General features: G+C 42.6%; 1 protein-coding gene across 7 annotated transcripts in view; it reads left to right on the plus strand.

The window, feature by feature from the left end:
- The first annotated feature begins 1,863 nt into the window (after nucleotides 1-1,863).
- The window catches only part of LOC109898561 (rho GTPase-activating protein 15), a 37,201-nt gene continuing 12,554 nt past the window's right edge, over nucleotides 1,864-26,510 (plus strand). For 2 of the 7 annotated variants that reach the window (XM_031827533.1, XM_031827535.1), the window contains exons 1-2: nucleotides 1,998-2,290; nucleotides 8,920-9,985. In XM_031827533.1, coding sequence (XP_031683393.1) covers nucleotides 9,008-9,985 — 978 coding nt within the window. In that variant the 5' untranslated portion in view covers nucleotides 1,998-2,290; nucleotides 8,920-9,007. Of the gene's footprint in view, nucleotides 2,291-8,919; nucleotides 9,986-21,276; nucleotides 21,442-25,312; nucleotides 25,435-26,510 lie in introns of those variants that run through there. The other 5 variants (XM_031827536.1, XM_031827534.1, XM_031827538.1 and 2 more) reach the window with 5 other exon arrangements.

Here is a 26,510-nt window from a genome sequence, read left to right on the forward strand (position 1 = left end):
CTAGCTAGCATCTTGCAGAAAGTTATTGTTTATATAAACATCAGCTCAGTTAATTGCAGAAATAATAAATACATAGTTGCTAACACACAACAATATTCTGCTTTTACTTAACTAACTACAAGACTAATGCTTAGCAAGGCATAAAAGAGCTTACAGGGGTGATATTGTTGCAGTTTTTAGAGGAAGCTTGTTTGCTTGATACATTTGTTACCGTTTCGTTCATCGACGTCATCATGGACCACTTTCATGCGATGACAAAAACGGCCAATAGATGGCGCCAATGCGTCCTTCAATAGTAAATAAAAACGGAATGATAGCGGTTCTATGGCGGTTCCAACACCCTTATGGGTGTGAGTCGTTGGTTGGTATGAATTAATTTCACCCCTGGAAACTACATTTATAATTTTTTAGCTCTATGGTCCATCTGCAAGGTTTCTATTTTTGATGGGCATCCCAGTCATCAAGCCAGAGTCGCTGACTGTGTGTGTAGTCTCTTGTCCATTAGTCATCTGATGTCACACAACGATAGCTGCTGGAATTAGTTTGGGACTATTAAAGGCCCGAGTGAGTGCACTACTTTTGTGAAATAATATATTTTTCTGAAATAAAAACATGTTTCATATATATACACATACTTTTTTTTCTCCATTGCCCCTGCTTCCCTCAGCTATGCACACAATGCAAACTCAGTCAGATGATGCAGAATACTTTTTAAATGATTTTTGCTGCCTCCCACAGGGGAAAAAACTAAGTTGGCTACATTATATGTTCACTTCTAACCCAAATCACTTTATTTGGCTCACACACTAAATTCATGTTTCCCCTAGGATAAAATGGGGCATATAAAAGGGCGTTTCTGTTTTGCCAACTCACACAGAATTTCATTATTAATAACTTATCATTATACAACTTATTGGATAGACAAAATCTGTTGTTTAATGCTTTTTAGCCCTCACTCTACAACTTTATTAAGACAACTACCTCCCTTTTGTCTACATCCTAAAATCATTTTTACCAAATCAACTTTGCCATTTTTCAATCATTTAAATGCTGTTGTCGATAATAGCTCATTGCAGCCAGTCATATGGCTTCCTCTATCTATTCATCAGAATCTTTCAAAGACCTGTGAATGAGAGACTAGCTGCCCTCGTAATGCCCACACATAGACCCCCACCCAGAGTTCTATCTCTCTCTTTCTGTCTCTGTCTCTGTCTCTGTCTCTGTCTCTGTCTCTCTCTCTCTCTCTCTCTCTCTCTCTCTCTGTCTCTGTCTCTGTCTCTGTCTCTGTCTCTGTCTCTGTCTCTGTCTCTGTCTCTCTCTCTCTCTGTCTCTGTCTCTGTCTCTGTCTCTGTCTCTGTCTCTCTCTCTCTCTCTCTCTCTCTCTCTCTCTCTCTCTCTGTCTCTCTGTCTCTCTGTCTCTGTCTCTCTCTCTCTCTCTCTCTCTCTCTCTCTCTCTCTCTCTCTCTCTCTCTCAATTTCAATTTAAGGGCTTTATTGGTATGGGACACATATGTTAACTTTGCCAAAGCAAGTGAAGTAGATAATAAACAAAAGTGAAATAAACAATACAAATTAACAGTAAACCTTACACTCACAGAAGTTCCAAAAGAATAAAGGAATGTCAAATGTTATATTATGTCTATATACAGTGTGTAACGATGTGCAACTAGTTAAAGTACAAAAGGGAAAATAAATAAACATACATATGGGTTGTATTTACAATGGTGTTTGTTCTCTCTCTCTCTCTCTGTCTCACTCTTTCTTCCTGTCGCTCTGCCTCTCACTTCTCTGAAGCAGGGATGTGCGCGCTAGAACAGGAAATGAATGCAGACAGAAGAGGCAGGCAAGCTGCGACAGGCACACACACAAAGAGCACTCTCCCTCACACACACACACACGCACACACACACACACACACACACACACACACACACACACACACACACACACACACACACACACACACACACACACACACACACACACACACACACACACACACACACACACACACACACACACACATTCTCTCTCTCACACACACACACTGCCCAGAGCTCTTCCAACCAGAGCTGGAAGCTTTCAGCCCCAGGTGAAAAGACAGAAAGCGGAGGAGGGGAGTGGAGGCCGGCCAGAGGAAGAAGAAGGAGAGGGCAGAGGGGATCAGTGAGAAGAAAAGAGTGAAAGACAGAACAGAGCAACCTGTTCGTGAGATCTGGGACTCTGCTGAAGAAACCGTGGGAGCTGGGAACACAGGCTATAGGATGGTTCTGCTGTCCTCTTGCTCCAGGTACATTTTCTGCAAAAACCTTTTAATAGACTTATTTATGTGGTGATTGTTGTACCTTATCACACCTTGTTACTGAGAAGTGTATGTTTTTTTTTGTTTTGTTGCCATGGCAGAAATGTTGTTTGAGGGTTCTGTAGGGAAGTAGGACCTTTATTTAACAAGCCAGGAGCGAGGGCTCGTATTCGAATGTATGAAAACAACACAAGTTTAATGCTAGATGCCCAGTGTGTGACTGCTGTTTGGCTGTTGTTGTCTGTGTTTGACCAATCACACATTTAGTGAAAGGGTGAATGTTCACCATGGATGTTGTTGTGATTCTGTCACATGCGAATCACTCAGGAAAATTACGATTGTGTCACGTGTTGATCTCTGAGAATGATCTTGTGGTGTTTGGTCAACACTCCAGTGGTTCATATACATATCTAAACCTTCACCTTTGGGTTTAGTTTTTCATCGCTTTCTGTGGCTAATCTCAGCATTTGATTTTATGACAGCCATACATTCAGAGATAGTATGGGTGTCCCTTTATATTCCTCTCTTTCTCTGTTGTTGAGTGTGTTGTTGAGTGTGTTGTTGAGTGTGTTGTTGGGTGTGTTTACAGGACAGGAACATATTGAGTGTATGTGTCCCTGGAGCACTCACACTACATTCCTGCCCCTGCCTGGTTGGGGTGGGTGTGGAGGGAAAGAGGGTAGTGCCGGGGGCTCGGTTATACACATACAGGTGTAGGATCTTAATTAGATCCCTTTTTTTGTTGCTGACAGTGTTTCTGCACCGCAGGAAATGCAGATGAGCTTTACATACATTCATTGAAAACACACACTCTTACATAGGGTTGTTTTAACAGTATCAGACTTTTCATGTAACCTACTTTTGGCCTGCTAACACCATAACCACGATCAAGCAACATTATGGACTAAACTTTCAAGTCCTGTTGCTGCAGGATTAATTTGCTGCGACAACATAGATCCTACATCTGTGCAGGACACATTCCAGCAAGTCCACCCTCCCTCCTATTGAGACACTTCTGTGGTCTCACAAACCAACATCACCTTGTTCAGGTGTTTTGATTCATTTTTGAATAGCAGAAATGAACCATTGGTTCATAGTGGTTATGTGACTACTTTTATTTATTTAACTAGGCAAGTCAGTTAAAAACAAATTCTTATTTACAATGACAGCCTAGGAACAGTGGGTTAACTGCCTTGTTCAGGGGAAGAACAACAGATTTTTTACCTTGTCAGCTCAGGGATTCTAGCAACCTTTCAGTTACTGGCCTAACGCTCTACCCACTCAGCTACCCATTTAATGTGGTTGCATTAACCACCATCACTGCTTTTCTCTTGAATCTCTAAAGCTCTAAGATTATGCGCCATTGTTCTGCCTTGAGCTCAGCATAGCCTTATTTGAAAGGTTAACAAAATTAGAGAATAGAGAGCAGTGCTAAATTTGTAACAAGGTCTAATGTCGAGGCCTGGGAGTATGGAGCGCCACAGTTCAGAGGTGTCCCATATTTGCAGGGGTAAGCTAAGCAGCGCAGCCTTACTCTTTTCCATCCTAGACATCCGGCCAGGAACCAGAGACACTGAGCGAGGTCAAAGGGAACCCAACCAGAGGAAAAATAGAGGTTTCCGTATTTAAACACAGGCTGAATGGGATCTGCCTCCTCCAATTGTTCTCCCTTTTCATCAGCCTTTTTGAGTTGGAGGGTGTTCCTCAACAGCATAGATACCAACCCAGCAAGGATGTTCGTTGAGTGTTAGATACTGTATTTGTTATTTTGAGCCAATGTTAAGACATTCATGCTACAACAGACTTTCTGAACACAAAACGTCTACAATCACACGTGATAAAGTTATGAAAACATTGTGCATTGTAAGAAATAAATGCATGTGTGTGATTGAAATGGTACAGTGAAAGGCAAGAACAATGTACAGAATCTGTTCTGAAAACATTTTATAAGCATTTTGGAAACGTTTTGAGACCCAGAAAAAGTTTGCTGGGACGGGCACTCTTTTCTGACTTGCACTGACATGATGAATCACTGCATTGAGCATATCGATCATTCTTCTCCCTTTCTGTTCTTTCCCAGAGGGAGGGAGTCACTGAAATGTTATCAAGTCGTCAAACAGGTTACTTTTCTCTACAAGAAGCGGCCTAGTTCAATCCTATGAAACTCTGCATTTTCACAAAACCCTATTTGTTATGTCATGTTAGGAGATATGGATACATGAGCAGTGAGCTTGGCACTGAGAGTTTGTGTGGCTTTATCTCTGGAGACGGGTTAGGCGCTCCCTTCTTGGGTTTCTGTTCCTTTGGTAAACCACAGGATTGCCATTCCGATGGGCCAACTCCCTCCCTCTATTCAGTGTAGAAGCGGTGGCTGGGCTGTTCCGCTCTCTCCGTCTCCACCCTCTGCTCTCTCAGGCTGTGGTGGTTCTGCCCTCTGCAGAAGACCTACTCTGCTATTCGGGCATGCTGGAGCAGGTTGTCAGTGATATAGGGAGGATGGCTCGGCTGCTACAGATGTAGGTCTGATTCTGAACAGATAATCCACAAAACATCCCCAAGGCCTAAAAATTACTATGGAATGGTGTAGGTTATTCAATTGAAATGCACTGCCTTGCATTGGAGTCCCACCTAATATGTCATCCAGTCTGTTGTTGTTAGGTTGGAGTGAATGATGGGAGTGGCTTACAGGTTCCATGCAGAGGTGGAGCTGGAAGGGGCCCGTGTTTACAGTGTAAACAAAGTAGAGAGGGATAAAGGGAATAGCTGGCCAGTGATTTTTTTCTCTATCTTTCTCCCCTCTCTCTCTTTATCTCTAAACCCTCTTTCTCTCATTTTCTCTTTCTCTAAGTTCTCCCAATCTCTCATCTCTCTTTCTGCCCACTGCAGCGACAGACACAGAAAGGATATATCACATGACTAGCCCTGCCTTGTCCCCTCTCCCTCCCCAGAGTTATTTTTGATTGTCAGTCCTTCGTCACTGGTTAATTACCTGAGCAGTGAGCACATCTGATCACGTAGTAGAATCAGGTTAGGCCAGAAATACAAGCCAGACACGTTGTAGCATTAGCAGACGTGCTCTGTGGGCTGTTCTACTACTGGTCTATGGGAATTGCTCAAGCTGCACTGTGTTGTTCTAAGAGAAGATGGTGCATAAGACAAATCTATTGAGAGGATACACCTGTACAAGAACATGCTGTATGCTATGTAATGTTAAAATACCCTGTCATTGTGTTTGACTACTGGTATTTGGGCCTGCACACAATGGCAAGCATTATGCAGAGTGTCAGTCATTAGTAATAATAAAGAAAGCTGTTCAATCTACCTGCAGAATACTGATATAAAAACATAGAACAAGCACACAAATGCAATGTATTTTCATTTTCAGTGTTGAAATAGGCAAATACCACCATTTCCCTTAGGTTAAAGAGAGTTGTGTTTCCTTGAGTGGTAGACAGTGTGTGGTTTAGTGTTGTGGTCTGAGATAAGAGAGACATATATGTGTGTGGGTGTGTGTCTGTGTGATATTCTCAAGATGTGAGACAAAGAGGGTTCACTTGGTTTCTATGTCAACATCTTTTGACTGCTCTAAATTGGCCTTGACGAGAGAGGTCAACTCGTTCTCACTTTTTAAACAAGACCAAAACAGGCTATGATGTCAAAATGGATATGGAATTTTCCTATTGTGTGTGAGGTGAGGTCTGTTTATGCACATGTGTGGGCGTGCATTGTATGTGCATGCATGTGACCTTTGAGCTGATCTAAGGTCAGTTTTGACCCCTAAGGATTACAGTTAGTACAAGGGTATTAGTGTAGGGTATGCTGCTCCCAGATCTGTGATGAGAAACGATTTCCATCGTGAGCACATCCTGTTTCATAATGTCTGGCCTGCCACGGACTGGTCGGTGTTATGATATATTTTGGCATGTTGTTGAGAACAACACTACTTTTTCCTGCTTCTCTCTTTGTGTACGACCCAGTCCAGCCAGCCCAAAGAGAGGAAGGAACTACCACTAAACTGTCACACTCGCAAATCAAGCAATGCAGATATTCATTAAAATCCTGAAAATAAGGGTTAGCCAAATGATTGACTGGGACAGACAAACACACAGAGGAGAGGAGAGGAGAGACAAGGTATTTATAGGATGTTTAAAGCTTAGGAAAGGCTTCCGGTGCTGTGATTTTTCACCAGTCAGGGAAAATATTTACAATGACCATGAAAAACACCATGAAAATATCATCCTCTACCAAATGACATTATACTCTACCAAACTAGCTAGTTAGTGCAACAAGAGGTGACAACGCTTGCCAGAGACCTGAATACTTGCATTGGCTCCCCAAGATAATACCTAGGGTTTAGCTTAACAGGCTAACACAATCTGATGACATGCATAGTCAGAACAATCGTTTAGGAAAGCTAAAAGGGAACATATGACATGTTCTGCTTTTTACATGACATAACACTTGTCCATTTTAGGGCTTGAAACAGCACATTTTAAGCCCTAAAATGGACATGCATATCAACCAAATCAAATGCATTCCACCCAACTTCCTTAAAGGACTTATATGAAACTTCTAAATGGAGAACAGCATTATCATGACAGGTCATTTCCACATTTGCTGGATTGACAGATGTCCAGATGTGTCACAAGCAGTGCTGTCATGATATAGAGCTATAGGGGGTTGACTATTATATCCACTGGTAGTGTGTGTGTGACCACTTGGCAGCTGGGTAATCTTTGAAGTTAAACATTATCTGTTGACAATGGGCGTGTGGGTCGTGGCCATCGAGAGATCTGCTGTGTTTGCTGAACATAACTGAAATGACCTAACGTACACATTCACATATACAGATATACCATTTGATAGTGACAAAATCATGTGTACTGCAATATGTATATGTATATTTAAAAATGTGAAGATGTACAGTTGAAGTCGGACGTTTACATACACTTAGGTAGGAGTCATTAAAACTAGTTTTTCAACCACTCCACAAATTTCTTGTTAACAAACTATTGTTTTGGCATCTACTTTGTGCATGACACAAGTCATTTTTCCAACAATTGTTTACAGACAGATTATTTAACTTATAATTCACTGTATCACAATTCCAGTGACTGTGCCTTTAAACAACTTGGACAATTCCAGAAAATTATGTTATGGCTTTAGAAACTTCTGATAGGCTAATTGACATCATTTGAGTCAATTGGAGTTGTACCTGTGGATGTATTGCATGGCCTACCTTCAAACTCAGTGCCTCTTTGCTTGACATCATGGAAAATCTAAATGAATCAGCCAAGACCCCAGAAAACAATTGTAGACCTTCACAAGTCTGGTTCATTCTTGGGAGCAATTTCCAAACGCCTGAAGGTACCACGTTCATCTGTACAAATAATAGTACGCAAGTATAAACACCACGGGACCACGCAGCCATCATTCCGCTCAGGAAGGAGACGGGTTCTGTCTCCTAAAGATGAACTATAGATGATTGATTTGCGAAAAGTGCAAATCAATCCCAGAACAACAGCAAAGGACCTTGTGACGATGCTGGCGAAAACAGGTACAAAAGTATCTATATCCACAGTAAAACGAGTCCTATATCAACATAACCTGAAAGGCCGCTCAGCAAGGAAGAGGCCACTGCTCCAAAACCGCCATAAAAAAAGCCAGACTACGGTTTGCAACTGCACATGGGGACAAATATCGTACTTTTGGAGAAATGTCCTCTGGTCCGATGAAACAAAAATTGAACTGTTTGGCCATAATGACCATCATTATGTTTGGAGGAAAAAGGGGGAGGCTTGCAAGCCGAAGAACATCCCAACAGTGAAGCACGGGGGTGGCAGCATCATGTTGTGGGGGTGCTTTTTTGCAGGAGGGACTGGTGTACTTCACCAAATAGATGGCATCATGAGGTAGGAAAATTATGTGGATATATTGACATCAGTCAGGAAGTTAAAGCTTGGTCGCAAATGGGTCTTCCAAATGGACAATGACTCCAAGAATACTTCCAAAGTCGTGGCAAAATGGCTTCAGGACAAGAAAGTCAAGGTTTGGAGTGGCCATCACAAAGCCCTGACCTCAATCCCATAGAATATTTGTGGGCAGAACTGAAAAAGCGTGTGCGAGCAAGGAGGCCTAAAAACCTGACTCAGTTACACCAGTTCTGTCAGGAGGAATGGACCAAAATTCACCCAACTTATTGTGGGAAGCCTGTGGAAGGCTACCCAAAACGTTTCACCCAAGTTAAACAATTTACAGGCAATGCTACCAACTACTAATTGAGTGTATTTAAACTTCTGACCCACTGGGAAGGTGATGAAAGCAATAAAAGCTGAAATAAATAATTCTCTCTACTATTATTCTGACATTTCACATTCTTAAAATAAAGTGGTGATCCTAACTGACCTAAGACAGGGAATTTTTACTAGGATTAAATGTCAGAAATTGTGAAAAACTAAGTTTAAATGTTTTTGGCTAAGGTGTATGTAAACTTTCGACTTCAACTGTATATGTACAGAACATACTGTATATCTACAAGAACAGTAAGGTAATGCAATACCTTTGTAAAGTATGGGTAATGAAGTGATCTAATTTTTATATTTTTTTGTTCCCTTTAGGAGGGCTGCAGTGGAGCCTTGACCGTCCTTGGGGGAAGAGAGGGGGTGTGGCCACAACAGACACTGCCACGGCCACCACGCTGCCACAATGTCCTCCTTGGTGTGCAACATGGGGCTGGTGCTGGTAGAGTTTGAGTATGAGTACACGGGCCGCGACGGGGGCCTGGTGTCCATCAAGCCCAACGAACGATACATCCTGCTGGCCAAGACCAACGACCACTGGTGGCACGTGAGGAAGAACGAGCAAGCAAGGCCCTTCTATATACCTGCTAAATACGTCAAGGAGCTCCCCGCAGAGTTCCCATCCCCGCTGGACTTTGCTGACCCACCCAGTCCCGATTTGGTCCCGGTTCCTGGGCCGGTGCCAGTGCCAGTCCCAAAGCACTCCGTACCAGACCGGGCAGAAACGAGGGCAGGAGATGAGGTGACTATCCGTCTCCGCTCCCCGAAGAGACATCAGAAGACTGAGCACCGCATGTCCACATTTGGCGTACCCTTAGAATTCCACGACCCGTCTCCCAGGGCATTGAAGAGCGGCGAGCTGAACGACTCTCTGCCGGGCCTTCACTCCACCATTGCCCTTGAGGTCCCCTTAACAGTGCCCTCGCCTCAAGCCAACAATAGTGCCAAACACAAGAAGCAATTAAGCCTGAGTTCCGGTGTGCTCTTCGGCTCTTCCCTGTCGGTGGAGGAGCCTCTCTCCCTGAACCCCCGAGCCCCCAGCTTCAGCCCAGCTGACCCCCTCCAACGGCCCTCCCAGGCCATCCCAGTGGAGAGGTCCCTCATTCCTGATGCCGAGGTCACCGGTGGCGGGATTCCCCATCAGGAACCTCTGAAAGAGCCGGAATGTCCTCTGGAGCTGGAGGAGGGAGAAAATGAGAAATCTAGTGTGGAGCCTGAGGACGAATCGAAGGAGGACACTGAGAATATTTATGAATCCATATTGGACCTGAAGCTGGATGAGTCCCCTATAATAGTGGAGAAGGCCCCGACAGTGAGTCCTGCTTCTGTGGCTGAAGCTACACCTGTTATCACTCCCACTTCTCCATCTCCAACACAGACACAGGTAAAAGTATTATCTGTAAAGTGGTTGTAAGTAGTGAACCTGCAGTGCGACTTGCCTATTTGATCGCATTGGGGCCACAGTCTTTCCCTCACACTATGTATGTGCCTATGAAGGGATGACTATTGATTAAAGGTGAGGCCCTTCATTACATGGGGCCTTTACGGGGCCTTTTACAGTTCATAGAGTAATAGTATCAAATCAAATGTGTTTATATAGCCCTTCGTACATCAGCTGATATCTCAAAGTGCTGTACAGAAACCCAGCCTAAAACCCCAAACAGCAAGCATTGCAGGTGTTGAAGCACGTTGGCTAGGAAAAACTCCCTAGAAAGGCCAAAACCTAGGAAGAAACCTAGAGAGGAACCAGGCTATGAGGGGTGGCCAGTCCTCTTCTGGCTGTGCCGGGTGGAGATTATAACAGAACATGGCCAAGATGTTCAAATGTTCATAAATGACCAGCATGGTCAAATAATAGGTCTGGGACAGGTGGCACGTCCGGTGAACAGGTCAGGATTCCATAGCCGCAGGCAGAACAGTTGGAACTGGAGCAGCGGCATGGCCAGGTGGACTGGGGACAGCAAGGAGTCATCATGCCAGGTAGTCCTGAGGCATGGTCCTAGGGCTCAGGTCCTCCGAGAGAGAGACAGATAGAGAGAAAGAGAGAATTAGAGAGAGCACACTTAAATTCACACAGGACACCTGATAAGACAGAAGAAGTACTCCAGATATAACAAATTGATCCTAGCCCCTCGACACATCAACTACGGCAGCATAAATACTGAAGGCTGAGACAGGAGGGGTCAGGAGACACTGTGGCCCCATCCGATGATACCCCCGGACAGGACCAAACAGGAAGGATATAACCCCACCCACTATGCCAAAGCACAGCCCCCACACCACTAGAGGGATATCTTCAACCACCAACTTACCATCCTGAGACAAGGCAGAGTATAGCCCACAAAGATCTCCGCCACGGTACAACCCAAGGGGGGGGGGGGGGGGGCCAACCCAGACAGGAAGATCACATCAGTGACTCAACCCACTCAAGTGACGCACCCCTCCTAGGGACGGCATGAAAGAACACCAGTAAGCCAGTGACTAGAGGCAGAGAATCCCAGTGGAAAGAGGGGAACCGGCCAGGCAGAGACAGGAAGGGTGGTTCGTTGCTCCAGAGCCTTTCCGTTCACCTTAACACTCGTGGGCCAGAGTACACTGAATCATATGACCCACTGAAGAGATGAGTCTTCAGTAAAGACTTAAAGGTTGAGACCGAGTTTGCGTCTCTCACATGGGTAGGCAGACCATTCAATAAAAAATTGAGCTCTACAGGAGAAAGCCCTGCCTCCAGCAGTTTGCTTAGAAATTCTAGGGACAATTAGGAGGCCTGCGTCTTGTGACCGTAGCGTACATGTAGGTATGTACGGCAGGACCAAATCAGAGAGATAGGTAGGAGCAAGGCCATGTAATGCTTTGTAGGTTAGCAGTAAAACCTTGAAATCAGCCCTTGCTTTGACAGGAAGCCAGTGTAGAGAGGCTAGCACTGGAGTAATATGATCAAATTTTGGGGTTCTAGTCAGGATTCTAGCAGCCGTATTTAACACTAACCGAAGTTTATTTAGTGCTTTATCCGGGTAGACGGAAAGTAGAGCATTGCAGTAGTCTAACCTAGAATTAAAGCATGGATTAATTTTTCTGCATCATTTTTGGACAGAAAGTTTCAGATTTTTGCAATGTTACGTAGATGGAAAAAAGCTGTCCTTGAAACAGTCTTGATATGTTCGTCAAAAGAGAGATCAGGGTCCAGAGTAACGCTGAGGTCCTTTACAGTTTTATTTGAGACGACTGTACAACCATTAAGATTAATTGTCAGATTCAACAGAAGATCTCTTTGTTTCTTGGGACCTAGAACAAGCATCTCTGTTTTGTCCGAGTTTAAAAGTAGAAAGTTTGCAGCCATCCACTTCCTTATGTCTGAAACCACAGGCTTCCAGCGAGGGCAATTTTGGGGCTTCACCAGGTTTCATTGAAATGTACAGCTGTGTGTCATCAGCATAGCAGTGAAAGTTAACATTATGTTTTCGAATGACATCCCCAAGAGGTAAAATATATAGTGAAAACAACAGTGGTCCTAAAACGGAACCGTGAGGAACACCGGAATTTACAGTTGATTTGTCAACTGACAAACCATTCACAGAGACAAACTGATATCTTTCCGACAGATAAGATCTAAACCAGGCCAGGTTTAGATCTAGACCAATTTGGGTTTCCAATCTCTCCAAAATATATATATATTTTTAAAATTTTTACCTTTATTTAACCAGGCAATTCAGTTAAGAACACATTCTTATTTTCAATGACGGCCTGGGAACAGTGGGTTAACTGCCTGTTCAGGGGCAGAACGACAGATTTGTACCTTGTCAGCTCGGGGGTTTGAACTCGCAACCTTCCGGTTACTAGTCCAATGCTCTAACCACTAGGCTACGCTGCCGCCCCAGAATGTGGTGATCGATGGTATCAAAAGCAGCACTAAGGTCTAGGAGCACGAGGACAGATGCAGAGCCTCGGTCTGATGCCATTAAAAGGTCATTTACCACCTTCACAAGTGCAGTCTCAGTGCAATGATGGGGTCTAAAACAGACTGAAGCATTTCATATACATTGTTTGTCTTCAGGAAGGCAGTGAGTTGCTGCACAACAGCCTTTTCAATTTTTTTTGAGAGGAATGGAAAATTCAATATATGTTTTTTTATATTTTATGGGTCAAGGTTTGGCTTTTTCAAGAGAGGCTTTATTAGACACTTTTAGTGAGTTTGGTACACATCCGGTGGATAGAGAGCCGTTTATTATGTTCAACATAGGAGGGCCAAGCACAGGAAGCAGCTCTTTCAGTAGTTTAGTTGGAACAGGGTCCAGTATGCAGCTTGAAGGTTTAGAGGCCATGATTATTTTCATCATATGTGTCAAGAGATATAGTACTAAAACACTTGAGTGTCTCTCTTGATCCTAGGTCCTGGCAGAGTTGTGCAGACTCAGGACAACTGAGCTTTGAAGGAATACGCAGATTTAATAATCATGATCTTTTCCTCAAAGTTCATGAATTTATTACTGCTGAAGTGAAAGCCATCCTCACTTGGGGAATGCTGCTTTTTAGTTAGCTTTGCAACAGTATAAAAATACATTTTGGATTGTTCTTATTTTCCTCAATTAAGTTGGAAAAGTAGGATGATCGAGCAGCAGTGAGGGCTCTTCGATACTGCACGGTCTTTCCAAGCTAGTCTGAAGACTTCCAGTTTGGTGTGGCGCAATTTCCGTTCCAATTTTCTGGAAGCTTGCTTCAGAGCTCGGGTATTTTCTGTATACCAGGGAGCTAGTTTCTTATGAGAAATGTTTTTAGTTTTTAGGGGTGCAACTGCATCTAGGGTATTGCGCAAGGTTAAATTGAGTTCCTCAGTTAGGTGGTTAACTGATTTTTGTCCTCTGACTTCCTTGGGTAGGCAGAGGGAGTCTGGAAGGGCATCAAGGAATCTTTGTGTTGTCTGTGAATTTATAGCACGACTTTTGATGCTCCTTGGTTGGGATCTGAGCAGATTATTTGTTGCAATTGCAAACGTAATAAAATGGTGGTCCGATAGTCCAGGATTATGAGGAAAAACATGAAGATCCACAACATTTATTCCATGGGATGACTGTGACAGTGAGTAGGTCCAGAGACATGTTGGACAAAACCCACTGAGTCGATGATGGCTCCGAAAGCCTTTTGGAGTGGGTCTGTGGACTTTTCCATGTGAATATTAAAGTCACCAAAAATTAGAATATTATCTGCCATGACTACAAGGTCCGATAGGAATTCAGGGAACTCAATGAGGAACGCTGTATATGGCCCAGGAGGCCTGTAAACAGTAGCTATAAAAAGTGATTGAGTAGGCTGCATAGATTTCATGACTAGAAGCTCAAAAGACGAAAACGTCATTTTTTTTGTATTGTAAATGTTAGCAACACCTCCGCCTTTGCGGGATGCACGGGGGATATGGTCACTAGTGTAACCAGGAGGTGAGGCCTCATTTAACACAGTAAATTCATGAGGCTTAAGCCATGTTTCAGTCAAACCAATCACATCAAGATTATGATCAGTGATTAGTTCTTTGACTATAATTGCCTTTGAAGTAAGGGATCTAACATTAAGTAGCCCTATTTTGAGATGTGAGGTATCATGATCTCTTTCAATACTGACAGGGATGGAGGTGGTCTTTATCCTAGTGAGATTGCTAAGGTGAACACCGCCATGTTTAGTTTTGCCCAACCCAGGTCGAGGCACAGACAATGGGGATAGCTGAGCTGACTACACTGACTGTGCTAGAGGCAGACTCCACTAAGCTGGCAGGCTGACTAACAGCAAATAGTTGGAATAGCATATCAAGTCAGACAGGTAACACTGTGGGCAGGGTGCAGAAGAACCTGTTCACAGATGGTGGACATTTTCTTTCCTCCATAACTTAAGATACCACAGGGAGGCACTGTCTTCAACTAAATGTTGAGAAAATCAAGGTTGTTCCTGGCAACATCCACATATTCAGCTTCTGCCCCCAAGCCATAAGACTGCTAAATTGTTTGCTAAATAGTTAACCAAATAGCTACCCGGACTATCCGCATTGACCCTTTTTGCACAAACTTTTGGCTCATCATATGCGTTGCTACTACAGTTTTTATCTGGCATAATATTGCTAGTTATATGTACACACAGTACATGACCAAAAGTATGTGGTAACTCATTGCGAAATTATGGGCAATAATATGTGGTTGGTCCCCCCATTGCTGCTATAACAGCCACCACTCTGTTGGGAAGGCTTTCCACTAGATGATGATGGAATATTGCTGCGTGGACTTGCTTCCATGCAGCCACAAGAGCATTAGTGAGGTCGGGCACTGATTAGGCTTGGCTCGCAGTCAGTGTTCCAATACATCCCAAAGGTGTTTGATGGGGTTGAGGTCTGGGCTCTGTGTAGGCCAGTCAAGTTCTTCCACACCGATCTCGACAAACCATTTCTGTATGGACCTTGTTTTGTGCACGGGGGCATTTTCATGTTGAAACAGGAAAGGGCCTCCCCTGAACTGTTGCCACAAAGTTGGAAGCACAGAATCATCTAGAAAGTCATTGAATGCTGTATCGTTAAGATTTCGCTTCACTGGAGCTAAGGGGCCTAGCTCAAACCATGGAGCTAAGGGGCATAGCTCCAGACCATTATTCCTTTTCCACCAAACTTTACAGTTGGCACTATGCATTGGGGCATGTAGCATTCTCCTGGCATCCGCCAAACCCAGATTTGTCCGTTAGACTGCCAGATGGTGAAACGTGATTCATCACTCCAGAGAACGCGTTTCCACTCCTCCACAGTCCAATGGCGGCGACCTTTACACCACTCCAGCCGATGGTTGGCATTGAGCATGGTGATCTTAGGCTTCTCGGCCATGGAAACCCATTTCATGAAGCTCCAGACAGCTCGGTACTGGCCCCCTGTGTATATAGGCAAGTTATTGTTACTCATTATGTATTTATTATTAAGTATTTTACTTTTCTATTATTTCTCTATTTTCTTTCTCTGCATTGTTGGGAAGGGCCGTAAGTAAGCATTTCACTGTTAGTCTAAACCTGTTGTTTACGAAGCATGTGACGTATGCAATTAAATATTCAAGTTAAAACATCAGGAAGAGATTTGTTTACCGTATTTCTGTCTGGTAACTTGACTTTTTCACTGAAAGTTTCAGTCAACTGATTCGTTGAACAAGTTCAACTTCTCAGCTATAGTTCAGTCTTGAATCTGTGACTCCTCAATTGCCAATAGTTGTCAAGGAAGTGTGTTCAAAAGAAAAGAGCAGGAATACAATGGTGATCAGCATGACCACTGCTGCCAGTGACATCACACACAATAGTCAGGAGAAACACATGAGCTTCTGTCTGCTAGCATTAGTCATGAGGTTGTGGCCAGTCCGTTTAATGCTTTGGCCACAGAGATAATGAAATAGGGAGGACAGAGCAAACCATGGAAGACAAAAGAAAAGAGGGTCAGTTACAGGCCGGCACTGCTGAGGTAACGTCAACGGAGAATATGCTTTTTTGAGCCGTGGTGGCAGGAAGTGGTGAGTTTGACTCCAGGAGAAGAGGGGAATCAATCCAGGACGCTTTTCAAGTTTTCAAACAATATTAAAATGTAAAAGTTCTCTGGTTATACCACTCACACTCACAGTAATTTAAAGAGCTGTAAAAAGTGCTGGAACATGTTTTTAGGTCAGATAGAGTAATAGGAAAATTATAGGACGGGAGGATCTAGATCAGGGTTGTTCAGTGGGCGATTCCATGCCAGCGGGGGTGATCTTGCAAAGAGAATGTTTTGGCAGATCTCGCATAGAAACTTCAGCGAAAGGATGTTTAACATGCTTTTTACATTTGTATCACAATTTTTTGGGGGGAAAATCACGATGAAAGTGGCCATTTTACACGCCTCCTGTAAGACCCTATTGTAACGCTCGTCGTGGGTGGAAGAAGAGGTGGACCAATGTACAGCGTGGTAGTGTTCATATTCTTTAATGAAACAACTGGACAAACGAACAGTCCTATACGGTGAAGAAAAACACAGAACAGAAAATAATCACCCACAACTCAAAGGTGAAACCAGGCTACCTAAGTATGGTTCTCAATCAGGGACAACGATTGACAGCTGCCTCTGATTGAGAACCATACCAGGCCAAGCACAGAAATCCAAAATGATAGAAAAAAGAACATAGACTGCCCACCCCAACTCACGCCCTGACCATACTAAAACTACTTAAAATAATTTATAAGCTATCCTGAATCACCGCTTTACATGAACGGCAGAGATGATATGCATTACACCGCAGTCTAATGTTGTCACTTGAAACAACACGACAAAAGACACGTCAAACAACATAGTCACTTATGGGGCAAGATACTTTGAAATACACATTTTCCTCATAAAGCCTGAACTTCTTCTCCCAAAGGAATTTTATCAGGCTTGGATCTGACTGGGAAGGGAGATATGTTATGATGCAGGAACCATGCAATTACAACGCTCAGACACAAGTATGTTGTGCAGAGAGGAGGGTCAAAGGCTTCAGATCTCTCATAGGCGCAAAGAGACAAACTTATTCAGGTGTCAAAAGTGGAGTCCCATGGTTTTGTCAGGTTTGGATTACAATTGACAGGCATTTATGTCAGAAGTTCGTGATCTGGTGACACTGAGAATGCAATAGATAGAGCCAGGGTAAGTTCAAAGTTCATGCTGTTCTAATGTAGTTTAAATATAATAAAAAAGTAGTTTCATGTTTGACTTTCGAGTCATTATTGCCTGCCTGTTTTAAATTCTCTGATGATAATAAAAAAAAATTTGAATCTGCATTTTATGTTTGAGCTGCTGCACCAGTGTTAAGTTAACAATTGAATGTGTGTAACGCTCTTTGTCCTGCCTACTATCTGTGTAAGTCATTCACATGTAACCATTCTATGTATTCAATATCTTGTCTTTTTATTGACTACTCAACTTTTGACACTTCTTGTTACAAAACGGGTTGACATTGAATATATTTTGAGCAGAACTGAAGTCACCACATGCCTATAGACTGCTGGGGAATATCTGAACCTGCACAAAGATTAGTAACCTTGGGTTACATTTTAGTCAACATAGTACTACTTTTAGACTGCAGTGGAGGCTGCTGAGGGGAGGACGGCTCCTAATAATGTCTGGAATGGTGTTCATGGAATGGTATTTGATGTCTGTTATGTTTAAGCAGGTACACAGAAGCCTGAGTTCCAGTAAGAAACAAACTGAAGTGTCTTTAAAACATGGCCGCTCACTAAAAAGGACTCTGTGGATGTCTGCACAATAACAATCGATTGGATTTCAGCCACATTCTGTGTCTGTTCACCTCTTTGCGTTTGACACAAAATAAACATTGCGTGATTCCTAGGTTTCGGCTTTTGATTCTGTGGCCTTTGGTCAAGTGACTTGATATAGGTTCTACATACAGCAATAAACCATAAACAATCATGTTTATTATATGGAAGCCGAACTGTAGGTGACATGTAGAATTAAACAATCATTTATCATGGCTGAGAAACATGGAATCATTCAATTACATTTGGAGTAGTGGACATTATATTTATAACTTGACAGCCAATGAGTTGGTCAACTTCTGTAAGCAGCTACATAAGGAAGAATCCATTCATCCTTTATAAAGCCTGTATCCCATCCAAATAATTTAAGGTATGCACCCCTTAACCTGATAACTCACTATTGTAAACCACCCAAGCTGTATGAGTTAAACACTTCACGCTCTATATACATTTTCAGAAATGTCGATAAATTAGCTTTTATTGTTTGAAGAAATTATGAAAGAGATTGGTCTGTTTTTTTCACTATCTAATCATGGCATGGGGTTGTTCAATGACAGACATGTATTTGTTTAAAATCTATCACTTGATGGTTTCATTTCAGAGACAAGAAAATCTTATTTTTTGCAAAATATTATATATCCACCTCCCTCTCAGATAAATAAGTAGTACTGCTAGGTTTAACACAGTTAAATATGACAAATAACTACATGTTGTATAAAGAAATGTACAAATGATACATTTGTGACATCAATATATACAAACTTTGTTTCGTCATTGCTTATCCAGAGCGACTTGCAGTAAGTGCCTTCATCTTAAAATTGCTAGGTGAGACAACCAGATATCACAGTCAAATATACAGGATACGAACATTCCATTCCGGCTAAAGAATGGATATACTGTATAATAAAAAATAAAAAACATTTTCATACACATCTAAAATCTATTCATAAAAAAATCTGAGAACAGTAATATTTTACACACACATGAAGGTACCCATAAGCAACCAAATGTGAACAATTGGTGGATATAGCATTTTGGAAATAAACTCTTCAAGTGTAGACAGTCATGAGAGTGTGAACTTTTTTTCTTGCCTTAATAGCTAAGTAATTCTAAATGTAGCCTGTGTCTGACTGCAACATCATGAAAATAAATAACTGCTAGATGCTTTGTGGTAGAGGTATAATTAGCAACATACATATTGGACAGGATGTAACATGCAGTATGACTCAATGAGCTTTCGATCATCTGATCATGTTTCACTCACAGTACTACAACATTTTATATAGCTCTTAAGCAATACATGCACTCTTCTCTGTTTCCGTCACTCAGTAAGTGATACAAATCAAATCAAATTGTATTTGTCACATGCGCTGAATTCAAGTCTATGACTTGGGTGGCTGGAGTCTTTGATCATTTTTAGGGCCAAAGGTTGCAAGATTGAATCCTTGAGCTGACAAGTTAAAAAATCTGTTGTTTTGCTCTCAACGGTGCACCTGTAGAACGTTTTGAGGACCCAAGTCAAATCTTTTCAGTCTCCTGAGGGGGAATAGGCATTGTTGTGCGCCCTTCATGACTGTCTTGGTGTGTTTTGACCATGATAGTTTGTTAGTGATGTGGACATCAAGGAACTTGAAGCATTCGACCATCTCCACTACAACCCTGTTGATGTGAATGGGCCCTTCTTTTCCTGTAGTCCATAGCTCCTTTGTCTTTCTCATGTTGAGGGAGAGGTTGTTGTCCTAGCACCACACTGCCAGGTCTGTGATCCCCTCCCTATTGGCTGTCTCATCGTTGTCGATGATCAGGCCTACCACCATTGTGTCATTGGCAAACTTAATGGTGGTGTTGGAGATGTGCGTGGCCACGAAGCTGTGGGTGAACAGAGAGTAAAGGAGTGGACTAAGCACGCATGCCTGAGGGGCCCCTGTGTTGAGGATCAGCGTGGCGGATGTGTTGTTGCCTACCCTTACCATCTGGGGGCAGTCCATCAGGAAGTCCCGGATCCAGTTGCAGAGGGAGGTGTTTAGTCTCAGGGTCCTTAGCTTAGTGATGAGCTTGAGGGCACTATGGTGATGAATGCCGAACAGCATTCTCATGTAGGTGTTTCTTTTGTCCAGGTGGGAAAGGGCAATGTGGAGTACAATAGAGATTGCGTCATCTGTGGATATGTTGGTGTGGTATGCTAATTGGAGTGGGTCTAGGGTTTCTGGGATGATGGAGTTCATATAAGCCATGACCAGCCTTTCAAAGCACTTCATGGCTACAGACGTGAGTGCTACGGGGCGGTAGTCATTTATGCAGGTTACCTTGGCATTCTTGGGCACAGGGACTATGGTGGTCTGCTTGAAACGTGTAGGTATTACAGACTCGGTCAGGGAGAGGTTGAAAATGTCAGTGAAGACACTTGCCAGTTGATCAGCACATGCGTTGAGTACGCATCCTGGTAATCCATCTGGCCCTGTGGCCTTGTGAATATTGACTTGTTTAAAAGGTCTTACTCACATCGGCTAAGGAGAGCGTGATCACACAGTCGCCGGAACAGCTGGTGCTCTAATGCATGGTTCAGGGTTTCTTGCCTCAGAGCAAGCATAGAAGGCATAAAGCTTGTCTGGTAGGCTTTCAATGCTAGGCATCTAGCGGTTGAGTTTCCCTTTGTAATCCGTAATAGTTTGCAAGCCCTGACACATATTGAGCGAGTCACTGGTACTTCCTGCTTGAGTTTTTGCTTGTAAGCAGGAATCAGGAGGATATAATTATGGTCAGATTGGCAAAATGGAGGGCGAGGGAGAGCTTTGTACACATCTCTGTGTGTGGAGTAAAGTTGCACATGTGACATGCTGGTAGAAATTAGGTACACCCACCCAGCCATAGTACCCAGTTAGCAGCACCGCTGGGCCACTGTGCTGTGTGTTTACAAAACAAAGGAGGAGCCCTTTCCTGTACTGTAGGGCTGCAAGCCTTGCCCCAAACAACTGGAAACAAACACACACAAACACGTTCCCATACTCCGCTCCAATAGGCTAGCCCCCATGCCACGCCAGGCCGCACACAAACACTGACACACACACTCAAGTTTTTGAGCAGAACTGTTTGCAGAGCTCCTGAATCCTGAAATGTTCTCATGACATAATTATTTAATTAGCTAAATGTAAACAGGCGATTGAGTAAAGATACTCCCTTCAGTGCCTCTCAATAACACGCACACATGCTTTTCTAAAACATTATTATTTAATTATGCAAGGTATCAGTGTTGTGTTGGCTGCATTCTGTGCATTATGTGTGCTCGCAATCTATGAAGGCAAGAGAGGGTTAAACTGAGGAACATCACAACCACTCCCAAGACTTGCTGCTGCTAGGCAGTGGCTTTACCTGTACTGTAGCGTACCTGACAAGGCATGGAGTGTGTGAGTGTACAGTGTGGAATGGTGAGGTGAATACTGTACTTTAAAACTGGATTAAGGGAAAGCTGAAGTCTATAACTTCTAAATGATGTCTTTGAAGGATCGTCTACTCTACATTGAGCCTGGGATTAACCAAACACACTTTAAACAGGTAATTTGCCCTTTTTATGGTCGTGATGGCTCCATTTGTTGTTTAGATTTGGATTGAGGCTCTGTTTAAATAGGATTTTACATGTATTACATGTATTATACATGTGGTGTAAATTACAGTGATTCAGAGTAAGCATTCATTTCTATCAAATTTCATTTTGGTCACTGGCAATAACCTGGTATTATTTGAGCACACATTACATTTTTGAAAACATTACCTTCCTCCAGTTGACTTATCTTGTCAATATACTGTATATTTGTAAATGAAAATGACATAGACCACAGTGTCGGTCAATGACCTCTGACATACACAGTGTTTGACCCTGTGTTTGACCCAGATGCAAAATAGCTCAGGTATAGATTGTGATTATGCATTAGCCCAGACCATGATGTTCTTGCTCTGTAGGGGGGTATTTATGTAATGCTCTATAGGCTACTTACTATTACTCTAAATATCTACAGGCTAAATATGAGTCCATAACTCTTGTCTATTTAGATCTTGATAGTGTCAGTTGTTTTTTCTTCAGTTTATCAATATGAGGAATTGATGAGTCAGTCCACTGGTGATTGAATGGAAAAGCACATCAACCAGTAAACCATGTGGCACTCACTGCCATGCAGCATTCAGTCACCTCATCTGATTTCTAAGGTCAATACTGAGTGAGCGTTCGAAGATTTAAGATGAAGACAGTATAAAGCGAGACTGAGATTATGCTCTTATATAGTTCCAATCTGTCCATATACACTGAATGTACAAAACATTAGGATCACCATCCTAATATTGAGTTGCATCCCCTTTTGCCCTCAGAACAGCCTCAATTCATCAGGGCATGGACTACAAGGTGTCGAGACCATTCCACAGGGATGTTGGTCCATGTTTATTTATTTTTTAACCTTTATTTAACTAGGCAAGTCAGTTAAGAACAAATTCTTATTTACAATGACGGCCTACCTGGGAACAGTGCCTTGTTCATGGGCGACAGATTTTTACCTTGTCCGCTCTGGGATTCGATCCAGAAACCTTTCAGTTACTGGCCCAACACTCTAACCAATAGGCTACCTGCCGCCCAAAATGTTGACTCCAATGCTTCCCACAGTTGTGTCAAGTTGGCTGGATGTCCTTGGGATGGTGGACCAGTCTTGATACACATAAGAAACTGATGTGAGTGAAAAACCCAGCAGCGTTGCAGTTCTTGACACACTCAAACCGGTTCTCCTGGCACCTACTACCATACCCCGTTCAAAGGCACTTCAATATTTTGTCTTGCCCATTCACCCTCTGAATGGCACACATACACAATCCATGTCTCAATTGTCTCAAGGCTTAAAAATTCTTTAACCTGTCTCCTCCCCTTCATCAACATTGATTGAAGTGGATTTAACAAGTGACGTCAATAAGGGATCATAGCTTTCACCTGGATTCACCTGGTCAGTCTGTCATGGAAAAAGCAGGTGTTCCTAATATTTTGTACACTCAGTGTATCTCTATTCCACTACAGTGGTTTTACAATAGTACATTTTAAACCTTCAAGTGTCAATCAGTTGTAATTTCTAGAATATTCTGGCATATTATACGCAATTACGTTATCATAAATGACACATTGGGTACAGTATGTACATCCGTAATTGTCTTTGACTTCCTTGGTCCTGTTTATGCAGTGTCAAAAAGCTTGATGTAATTGTAAGTGTGATAATATTATAATGATGGGCATGACAAGGTTTGCCCCAACCCTGCCAGGGAGAAGGGGTCAAACTACAAGGGAGGAATGCCATCATGGTTTCCATTGCTTGTAAATATAAATCATTGACAATGAGTCACAAGCAGAAAGTTAATACTTGACCATAACCTGCTTGGATACACGCAGCCAGGAACATAATCTGATGTAAAGGTGTGATATCTCTTCTCCTTCTGTGACAGCAGGCCTATCCTAGAGAGATTACAAAAAGTCACTATATTGCCACTATCCACCTAGGCTCCAAACAAATGGTTGGCATGACAGGTATTGCTGACTGGCAGAAAATGTTCACGTTCCTGTTTGTGAACCAGTCATTCTGGTATCCTTTCCATTTAATTTGGTTTGAGGAGGCTGGTATGCTATTTAGCTTGGAGGCTTTAGCGCATAAGAAACAATGTGCTTCGGGTTGATTGAAAGAATCATCACCACAATCACTTTTATTACTATTACGCATCTGTTATTAATATCATTTTAGATTCTTCTGCTACACGCACCTGCACTTGTAGCTTAATGTTGTGTTGCTACTGTAAAGGAAAAGGGAAAGGCTAAGCTTCATGAATATCTTCTTTAGAAAAACTGGGGCTTTCCACAGGCAGGTTTTGATGTTTTAACCTGAATGTGTAGCCAGTAGTCACTGCCACATTCCAAAGACAACTCTCCAACCACAAAGAAGAACTTATCAGGTGGTGTTAAATGAAACCTGAGAGTGAGTGTTTGTTTATAGTTTTGCTTGCATATTTACTGCTGCCCATGCTCTGCGTTGGAGCGTTTTTTACTCTGTCTAATGAAGCAGAACTGTATTATTAAATAATGATTCTAGGATCAACCTCTAGCCTGCAGCTTTGTAACCCAGGTGGTTTCTAGGGTGTGTCTGTCGGAGGTACCATTTGAATAACAAATAATGATTCTAGGATACAAGAGTATGGAGTTATTTTTATGATGTTGTCATCTGTTGCGTTATGCACACAGATACCCACCTTCCTAATATTGATTTGCACCCCCCTTTGCCCAGAACAGACTCAATTCATTGGGAAATGGATGACAAGGTGTTGAAAGCGTTTCACAGGGATGCTGGCCCATGTTGACTCCACCCTCTGAATGGCACACATATAACAATCCATTTCTCAATTGTCTCAGGGCTTAAAAATCATTATTTAACCTGTCTCCTCCCCTTCATCTACACTGATTGAAGTGGATTTAACAGGTGACATCAATAAGAGATCATAGCTTTCACCTGGATTCACCTGGTCAGTCTGTGTCATGGAAATCGCAGGATTTCCTAATGTTTTGTACAATCAATGTCAGCTGTTCATAGGACATGAACAGTGGGCAGACTCGCGTATCACAGGTTAACCTTTAGGTACCACCCTTAACCAGGGAACCACAGCTTCTGACAGACACCTCAGGTCCCAGAAAAGGTGATGTCACAGAACAAGGAAACACTATCCACACTATCTGCTACAGCATCATTCCAGCACAGAACTAATACTCTCATTGTGCACATGTGTATTTTAAATGTTAGAGTACCTTCAGGCATAGAGGTGTGTGTGTATCAATGAGTTCTGGTGTTTTACTTTATACTTGCATACAGTAAGTATTACGTAGGTACTTTACGGCCGAGATGTTGTAAGCAGTATTCAACAAAACAACCCAACTGGGACGTGTGTTTATGTACAAAACTTCCATTAGCCCATTTTGAGAGGAAATGACAGTTGGACAGTCGACTCCCTCCCTCCACCCACCCAGCCATGTATCTTATTTGTGTTTTTCTTACAAGTATTTAGATCGGTATAGTCTGTCTGTGTGTTCAGGCCAGTATACGTCCAGGTGTGGTACACAGAAGAGTCTTGCCGATACCAAAGAAACCTTACCTTCCTTTAAAGCTATTTTTTCATGAAGAATGTCTGTTCTACAAGGTGCGAATTGGGGAACACGAAGACAGTTATTCCCTGGTCTCTGGCTTTTTCAGTGTTTCTTAAAAATGTATTCAAAGCAACAACAAAAAAGCCCCTCTTCAAGCCAGGTAGTAATCAAAAGAAGGAACTGGTACATGGTCTGAAAAACCTGTGGTATGTCCTTGCCAATACTTCTGCTTTTGGATCTACTAGTTAAAATGTTATATCCCCTGATGGGATGCAACATATTTGATCATTACGTTGTTCGAAGAGGTGCCTTTTTCAGGGAATATGACCGACATGATCTTCAAGGCTTGCCGTAGCTTCAGGCACAGGCTTGTGACTTTTCTGGGTGTCTCCAAGGTAAGTACCTAAGGGTGTGCGTCCCAATTATGGTGTTTTCCTTCACTAATCTAAGACTTCATGGTCATTTCACTCAGCCTGTCCTAATATTTGTGTCTGTGCCTATTGAATTACATGTTCAATACTATGCCTGCAGTACTTAGCCTACATGTGAGGGTGACAGGTACAGTGACCTAGAGGTTAAGAGCTTTGGGCCAGTAACCGAAAGGTCGACTAGGTGAAAGATCTGTCTGCACTTAACCTTAATTGCTCCTGTAAATCGCTCTGTATAAGAGTGTCTGCTAAATTACTCAAATGTAAATGTGGCCTATAGTACTGTATTTAGCTGTGACATCATCTGCGTTGTCGTTCAAACTTCCCCAGTCTTTATAGCTTTTTATCATGTCTGGCTCATGTTGAAATGTGCTTGTGTTTATCAATGAAGTGACGGTCTGCCACACAGATCCCTGTGGTCTACTCCACTCCACGTGGTGGAAATCTCCTCTGTCTGAGATGTGATGTTTTGCTCTTCACTTCCACACCCCTGAGATGTATGTAGGGTTCGGGAAAGACATTAACAGGACAGATCACTTTTTTGGATGCTGATATTACTGACGTATGGCCATTTCCACTAAACCTGAAAAAGGGCTTACAATTGAATGTTGATGTTGTCTGTACTCTTTTAAGAAAGAAAATAACACTCAAAAGTGAGATCCACATGTAGCTCTTTAAATGCATGCACTTTGTAAGAATGGGCATATTGTGATGAGTTGGGTAACTCAGCCTATTCGAACAAAGGGGTTGGGAGAATGATATTTGATCCCAAGTCAGTGCTTTGTTACTTGATGGGAGTAAAGGGAGGTGCAGGTAGAGAACTTTTTTCCCCTCTGTCTTTTGTGTTGTGGAGGATCTCACGAATGCTTCTCATAGGGGCTGATGGGGCCATTGGCTTCACTGCAAATAATGTGAGGTTGGAGAGTACTACGCAGGCAGTCTACTCTGTTCATATAGAGCACAAGATATTATGGACTGGTGGCTCGCTGGCCTTTAGGACTGGGACTGAAATGTTTCTTCCTCCTCATGTTATTCCTGATGAC

Source organism: Oncorhynchus kisutch, linkage group LG6 (assembly GCF_002021735.2).
Source record: "Oncorhynchus kisutch isolate 150728-3 linkage group LG6, Okis_V2, whole genome shotgun sequence".
Classification (NCBI taxonomy): domain Eukaryota; kingdom Metazoa; phylum Chordata; class Actinopteri; order Salmoniformes; family Salmonidae; genus Oncorhynchus; species Oncorhynchus kisutch.